At 36.6% G+C, this 8,371-nt stretch overlaps 1 protein-coding gene across 1 annotated transcript in view; it reads left to right on the forward strand.

Annotated features, from left to right (window-relative positions):
- Positions 1-4,418, forward strand: part of LOC142334079 (ATP-dependent translocase ABCB1-like) — a 97,935-nt gene extending 93,517 nt beyond the window's left edge. Inside the window, exons 25-26 of the mRNA XM_075381756.1 lie at positions 1,321-1,467; positions 4,165-4,418. Of these exons, the coding sequence (XP_075237871.1) occupies positions 1,321-1,467; positions 4,165-4,359 (342 nt within the window). The 3' untranslated portion in view covers positions 4,360-4,418. The remainder of the gene's footprint in view (positions 1-1,320; positions 1,468-4,164) is intronic.
- The last annotated feature ends 3,953 nt before the right edge of the window (positions 4,419-8,371 follow it).

Consider the following 8,371-nt stretch of genomic DNA (forward strand, 5'->3'; position numbering starts at 1 on the left):
GATGACTTGAAAGCAAACAACGCACTGTTCGTTTCCATCCGACGCGGTAAAAGGACGATTTCAATAACCTTCTACGGGTAGGTAGTTCGATTCCTTTGTTAGTCAGGTATTTTCAGTCTCGCTTAAGACTCGGCGAGACGCGTTTTGTTTTGAGTTCATTAACTAGTAGTATACCGATGGGAATGTTAATCGTGGCATCCTGGCCGAGGCGGACTGCGAGGTTTCGAAGAGGACCTCCGGTAAAGCCCATAAGAGCTCGTAACGTAGGGGGTGGCGTAGGGTATCTTCCCCTACGGGGTCAGGATATCATCGTATAATCTTGTCTTTTTACTAATCTATTCGCCGGATGTTGATGGCTGTCGTCATTTTTCACAGATTTATCCGTTTTGCGTAAGAATCTAATCGAAAAAAATCTTTACACCGTTCGACCGGACATTAAAAAACCGAAACGTCAATAATTATCATCGTTCTCGATGAAAGTCAGACGCACGCTTCGCACCGACGCACGAACTAAACCGACGTTCTGTAATCCCTTACGCATCTTTTATACTGCTGAGAACATGCCGCTCTCACAGCGAATATCATGCAAGCAGACCAAACTATGAGGAACCTGTAAGTCGCTCGTGTTTTTACACTTCACGCACGCGCGTTCATACCCGTCGCTATCAACGCGGTTAAATAGTTTTAATAAGTTTCATCTGCTCGGGATCGGACAGTCACCAATTATTCATACGAGTTTTTTTTTTTTTTTTTTTTACTTTCTCGGGGTCGTGGAACAAAGGTTGAGAATCACTGTTCTAGGATATATTACTTATAGCAACGTTAATAAAAATATAAATAAAATCGTATTTAACGGCTAAAATAGGGTTAAAATTATAGAATATATTTTAAAGCGATAAACACCGCATAAGGGGAATTATCGAATCGATTTTAAACATCGATAAAACTATTAAGTTCTTTAAAATAATATTTTTACGATCGAAGAAATAATTTTTTAAACTTTGCCGATCGACGGATATAAGAAATCAGTAATATGAATTAATAATTTTGAATATTATATTTATACTATTATCGTTCAACACTTACGAACGAGAAGTAAATTTTTAACATTAAAACTAGTTACGTCGCTCACCTGTTTAATAATTCTAAACATTATTTTAACCGGTTGACTGTAACAACCGATGTAATGATGATAATCGTAATATTTTACAACCGATGGATTCAGAAAGCTCATGAAAATCAGTAAGTTTAATAAAAGCTTGTTAATCTAGTTTATTGATATATATATATATATATATTTTTTTTTTTTTCTTATTTCAGGGATATGATACTCCTGTTGGTGCTGGAGGCAGTAAATTATCGGGTGGTCAAAAACAACGAATTGCGATTGCCAGAGCTCTAATTAGAGATCCAAAAATATTACTACTGGATGAAGCAACTTCTGCTTTAGATACCGAAAGCGAAAAGGTGAATAAATAATTTACTAATCGCGGTGTAAACCTTGAATCGATTACAAATCATTCTTCATCCCGTAACGGTAACAATAATAAATTATTTTTATGCGGTCGGCTGAGAACGATTTATAGTTTAGACGGTTACTCCCACAGAATTCTGAGATCGACTGAGGATTTCCTTAAGCTCCGAAATAAATAATATATATTCACGTATCTGTTATAGAATAGGTACTTTTTCGTTTTCTTTCTTCGTAAAAAAAATTACTTAATACAGCGCGTTTTATAATAATCGATGAATAAAACATTAACGCACTAACGTACAGTTTTATACCGGTCATTTTAAAGATATTAATTTATCAGTCAAGGTTAGCGAGCGCAGGTTAATGTCAAGCGAAGCGATAACGGATACCTGAGAGAAGTGTGTGTGCCGATCGTTATTAAAAAGGCGGTCCAGGAAGGACGGTACAAATAGACGAGTCATCATTTTAAAGGTACAGTTCTTCCAAATCTGTAGGTATAAAACCTCGCTCTCCTTCACTAATTAACGGTAATATTTTATTACTTAAATAAAATATTACTGAATTTATTTTTTAAATAATCAAAACATTACTGTTAATTAGTCAAGGTTAGCGAGCGAAGCGAGAATAGGTCAACTGCGGTCGAGATAATATATATAATTGTAAGCGATAATGCTTACAATTTTAATATGTAAAATACGCTAATACGAAGAGCGTCTAAAACGAACGGTATAAATCAGCACGTTAGTGTGTTTTCTCTAATGTTTTATTCATCGATCATTATAAACCGCGCTGTATTAAGTAACGTCTACGCGAAAAAAAGTGGACGACGTAAAACGAAAAAGTACCGTAAAATAAAGAGACCCCGATTTAAATTACGTTCTTTAGTTTTGGCCAAACCTTGTTTTTAGTCGAATTATTACGATAAATATCCATATACGTATTTTATAAGTTTAAAAACAGGGATCTGTGTTTGAGAAGGGATAGATACAGATTTGTCAGCTCACGCGTAAGACGACTGGAAGAGGAGAGCAAATATCTCAGAAAAAATGAGTAGACGCACCTACACAGGTCTCTCTTTTATTCTAATGTTCGCTTCATTATTTCGCCCTAAATAGATGTCGCGTACTTCCCGGGTAAAGAAGAACGGTCTGCTTGTGAGCATTCTCGTTCTTTTCTGTGGATTAACAGCAACCTTACAACGACACCGTCGCATCTATATCATTTTTTCATCTTTACTACGTTCACTTATTCGTAATTTACAAACTTCTGTTTTGTATTTGATAGCAGATTATTTTTATTATTTGTTTGTATTTCAATAGAATAGTATTAAATATTTAGTACTTCTGATTCGCAAAAATTAAAAGATCTTTTGGCCTTTATATGAAAAAAAAAGATGTTTGCGTAAACCCTAACTTTGTTTCCATCGCCGAGTCTCGACAGGGATTGTAATGGATTAATCTACCCGGTCCGGTTCAAGCTTGCAACGCGTTTAAATTGATTATTACAATTTCAAATATTACCGCTAGATGTCATATAAAGGATACAAATGACACATTATAGTGGAAATCTTCATGTTTTTTAATCGCTTCCACAAAATTAAGCATTAATTGTGACATCTACTGAATTTTGCGTACAAGTATTGTAATGGCGTAAAATTTCGGTTTTCATATTTCAACGGAAATATCAATTTTGTCTAGTTTCGGCGTGACGTCTGTAGGTACATATGTATCTCGCATAACTTAAAACCGATTAGCAGTAGAATGTTGAAATTTTGGATTTAGGACTGTTGTAACATCTAGTTATGCACCTCCCCTTTTGATAGCACGACCGGACCGAGTGTCCAAAAAAAGCCCAAAATCCAACAAAATTTCATTTTGGACTTTTTCTTAACCGCATACATAGCAAGATTTTCAACGGTTCCAGAGTTATAGCCCGATAAAATTTTAATTAATGAAATATTTTGATCTTACAAGCGGAAAACACATCGGTAAGAATGCGACTTCATTTCTTTTTTTTAATTTAAATATATCGATTTATCGTTAATAATTATTAACCTCCGATCGTAAAAAAAAATTACGATAAACAATAATTCAATAATAACAAAAAATATATATGTGTAATTTAATCGGCATACAAGGAAGTTACGTAACGTCCACAGGTTATTTATAAATGAAGTCCGGTCAAGCGTTACAAACAAACCGGTTTCCATAGCAACATACTGCATGCGCAGTAGCAATCAGATGAGCTTAACCGTCGTTAAAAATACTATCGGTTGTCATTTCACTCTGTGCCCCGTTCAATAGTACGCGGTGAAATCAGGAGGCGATTGTCCCAACCATCCAGTTTCGATCGTTTCTCGTAAGCGGAAGAAACATCTGCAGCCGAGATCCACCGTCGGCTGTGCGTAGTTTACGGTAATAATGTAGAATAATAGGGAAAAAACGGAGTTTTTTAGTGGCTTTTTTTATATGTGAAAGAAAAGAGGTCCCAAGTTCGATAACAGAACACGGAATTTTTCGCACGCTACAAAATTTAATTTCCATATCCCGCGCTCAAATTTGAAACTTACGTGATATCCTCGACCAAAAAAAAAAAGAGTTGTTTCGGTAAATATTTTATTTTTGTCTGAACCAAATAACCGTGTCGACTGCTGTTATAGTTTTTTATTTAATTGTATTTTGTTATAACAGGTCGTTCAAGAAGCTTTGGATCGAGCACGGCAAGGCAGAACTTGTATTATAGTAGCGCACAGACTTTCCACGATTCAAAATGCAGATACGATTGCCGTCGTACATCACGGTGTTATAGTCGAACAAGGAACTCATGAAGAACTGAAAAACAAACAACAGAGATATTATCAGTTAATAAAAAGACAGAATATTTGATCGTTTTTTATCGTTATAGTTATTGTTATTATGAAAATTAAATACACAGTGAGTGTTTTTATTCGCTTTTTATTTTAATCCGTTCGATTCTTAAATATGCGATCGGGGAGAATGTTTATTCGTATTCTCCGGTAAACGGTTTTTTAGAGTCGTACAACTTTGATAATTTTAATAAAATTTGGTTATACTTGCACGATTTGAAAGGTTATTTAATAGTTATTGCGGCTTGAGAACGAATGAAAATGAAGAAATGAATTTTGAATTTTTTCTGAAAAAACGGGAAGAATGCGGCTCAAGTCGCATTAAAAAAAAACCGCGTCACGCGGCTAAAGCCGAGTTCCGGGAAAGTCCTAGAACTGCGGGTAGTGTCTTACGCACGGCTTACACACACGTACGTATATTCGAAACTTAATTTAAAATATTTACATTTTATTTAAATAAATATTTTTTCCTTTACTTAATTCGACGATTCTAACTAAAGCGCGCTTGCATACCGTATTTAATTCACGCGGGTGCGTATTTACTAGCGGCACTTACCAAACTAACGTAATTTCACTACTTACGTAGAAAAAATTTGGCTTGTACGGTCGGCAGACCGTGTAGTCGCGAGGCTTAACGCATCAGGTACCGAGTCAAGCGGAAAATCGAGTTCGAGATCGGGCCAGAGCGAGTTACGTTTTTGCGCTTTAAATATTATTAATTTATTTAATTCTACCGCTCACCTGCGACGTCACAACACAGCAGATGACAACAACAGCGTTTATTGAAGGAGGGTTGCGATCGTGCAAAAATGTTTTTTGTTGTAAATATTGTTATTTTTTAACCGTTAACAAATACGCCTAAGAAAAATGCGACCTTAATCGGTCGATCTCGAGATACTGAGAGCGACCTTGGTCTACAGTATCAAAACGTTGACCTTTTGTTGAAATTTAACGGCATCGATGCCCCATATATAGAAGTAATCTGACAAAGTTTGGTCGAAATCCGTCCGGTAGTTGTAGAAATATAAGGTGATTTAGAGGCCGACACCGAACACACAGATCCGGAAAACACACATTTCGTCCGGTTTTTTGGTATCCCGAAATCAGACCGATTACAATACTTTCTCTTTTAGTGCGATTAGCTCTACTACAGCGCTATCTGTAGGATGTTTACGGACACGATGCGGTATAAATACGTGCGATACAAACCCGGTTCGACGGTTTTCAATCTGACGATGCGCTTCGCTCTGGTCGGCTTATCGCTGAAAAAGTCGAAGAAATCGTAGAACAAACCGAGCGAGTCGGTTCATTAGCGATGGTGATATCGGTCTCGTTACCGATATATTTACTCGTAAAATAAAATCAACGAAAACATTCCGCGTGAAAAAGTTACGAGAGTCTTCGAGAACAAGAAGAAACGTGTACGGATACGTTTGGACGTTCACGAGAACCGTTTCCAACAACTATTGTAACGCAATTCGACGTTACGTAGTGCACGACAGGTATATAGTTGTTACTTTTCAAACGCGCCGATTCATTTTTGTAATTAATATTTCTTTCAAAACGGAACCGAAAGTATAGTTTTTAGTTTTAATCCCGCGATCGAGTCGTTCCGTTTTCCGATTGAATTTCTGTTTTAGGTTTTTTTTATAGAATTCAATTTAAAAATCAAAACCCGATAAACAACCGGAAGTTGGGACATTCGCGTTACGGAAAAAAAAATTTGTTTTACGAGTTCAGAGGGTGCAAATAATTTTCTACCGGTGTTCTTTGGCGGTCGGGTTTTTCAATTAACCGAACATCTCAGGAACGGCTGACGTGGACCGTACAAGACTACGCTTCGTTTACATTCACCACGTCATCCTCTCAAGAAATACCTTACGGCGGTTCCGGAGGCTAAACGGAAAAGGAGAGGGTATAAAACTCGGTGAATATTCTTTTTAAAGTAAATTAAAAGTATTTTACTTTTTCAAACGTCTGAATTTATTTTTCTACAAACAGCTGTTTTTCAATTTTTACAAATTCATAACGTTTTAGCGTTAAAAGTTTTCTTCTTTTTTCGTTTTTAACAGACTTTATTATAAGTCTAAAAGTTTCGATAATAAAATTTACGCGCTTATTAGTCGGTTTACAAAGTTGTACATCAAACCTAAAAAAAAAATGTTTTTCGTAACCGAATTTTTCTGTTTTACGATGGATATCGTGAAAATACTTGTTTACTATTATATTTACAATCGGGTCCCCTGCGGAGCCGTAGGTAAATTTTCTGGCAAAACCACGCGGTAAGGAGATCTTTAAGGAATCCCCAAAATAAGTAATATACAATAGTTGTAATTAAAGTTAAAGTCCTGTATGAAATTTCAAGCCGTAATAAATCACAAAACATTAATTTCAGCGCCGTATAGTCCACAGAACAAACATTAATAACAAAGAATAAAAAGAAAAAGTAACAAGAAATTAGATACGACGGTGTTAGATTCCAAACCGCTACGCAGATCCTACGTCGAATACATGGACACGTCTCAACCGTCGGACAGCTATATAGTAACACAAAAATAACTATAAGTTTAGCTAGCATACACAAGCACACACTTGTGAAAATACGGAGGTAAAATTCTGAGTCCATTTTATTCAATTTTTCAGAACAAAAACCATCGAGTTTAAATAAATATTTCCTAATACTTACTTTCCTTATAAACATTTCCTAATAAATATTAATGCACGCCGGGAAACCTTTTTTTTTTTAAAAAAAATGCCCGTGACACAGGAATTGAGAATTTAACAATTTGTTTGAATCTTTTTATAATTTCTTTTTATAATTATAACTATTATTTTTAAGTCGTGGGCGTTATTAGAAATGATATACGAGGTAGCAGTCAAGCAAGGGAGGGAGGGAATTAAATGGAACTCACTTTTTTTTTTATTAAAAAAATTATGTTTTTATGTTAAGCGATAATATAATTTTAATACCGCATGTCTTTTAAGGTAAAAACGTAATTTGATCAAATCGGTACCCGGTTTTTTTTACTGAAAATCTCCTCTTTTCCTCGGTTCTACTATAAATATCGTATAATTATGTACGTCTAAAAACCGTGCGGCGTATTTGAAACAAAAACTTATACAGGACAAACCCGATATAGTTATACAACTCTATGCCGGCCTGCCGCACATACTTTTTTCGGTTCTTGCACACTGCCCTGCTCTTGGGGAGGGCCAGAAACCGGGCCACCTTGGAACTTAGAGGTCAAGGGGAAAATTGGCCGCTCACACGAGGCGAGAGCCGCATTGTCGATCCGTGTAGGAGTTCCTTGATGCGGTTGCTTTTTTCAACCGACATCAGTAGTTTACCTAAGGGGAAAAGACTCCGACCGTACCGCTGTGGGAAACTAACCTAGAGATATTATGGCTGATCACCAAGCAATTAAGGCTCCAAGCGCTTTAATACGGTGGACAGGTACGACCTGTCCACCGTATTAAAGCGACCTGGGCGTGGCAGCGAATTGCTGTCCAGACGAAAAAAATTTTAATTTACGATGTCATATATATTTTTAGTAATCGAGGGGGTGCGCTACCCGTTTTAGCAAATATATGACAACTGAGCGGTTAGGACGCGTAAGCCGATGGTGTACGGCACCGCGCTTAGTCCGCTCACGCTGTTAGGTAAGCTCTAGGAGCTATTTAGGATACCGATCGCTAAACTGTTCGAGGCTCAGCAGCCGTTTGCGGCACAGACATTCGGTCTTACGCTTTAGGACGACCGAACGGGGTGGTGGCGAAAGAAATGCCAAGCAAACCAAAAGCTCTTACACGCAGTCGTTTTTATTAAAATAAAATCGGTAATTATGTAGATTTTTATCGCCACATCACGATGAGTTAATAAGGAAGTGTCGAAAATCTGATAAGAGCTTTAAAATAATACTCTTTTAAAGATTCCTCCTTAGATATCTATTAACCCTTCGCACCGCTGCCCTGTCGCGTAATTTATATACAATAAATCGTCTACTAATTTATATTAGTAGTAAATATCTGTA

The sequence above is a fragment of the Lycorma delicatula genome, chromosome 13, assembly GCF_047948215.1.
Source record: "Lycorma delicatula isolate Av1 chromosome 13, ASM4794821v1, whole genome shotgun sequence".
Lineage (NCBI taxonomy): Eukaryota > Metazoa > Arthropoda > Insecta > Hemiptera > Fulgoridae > Lycorma > Lycorma delicatula.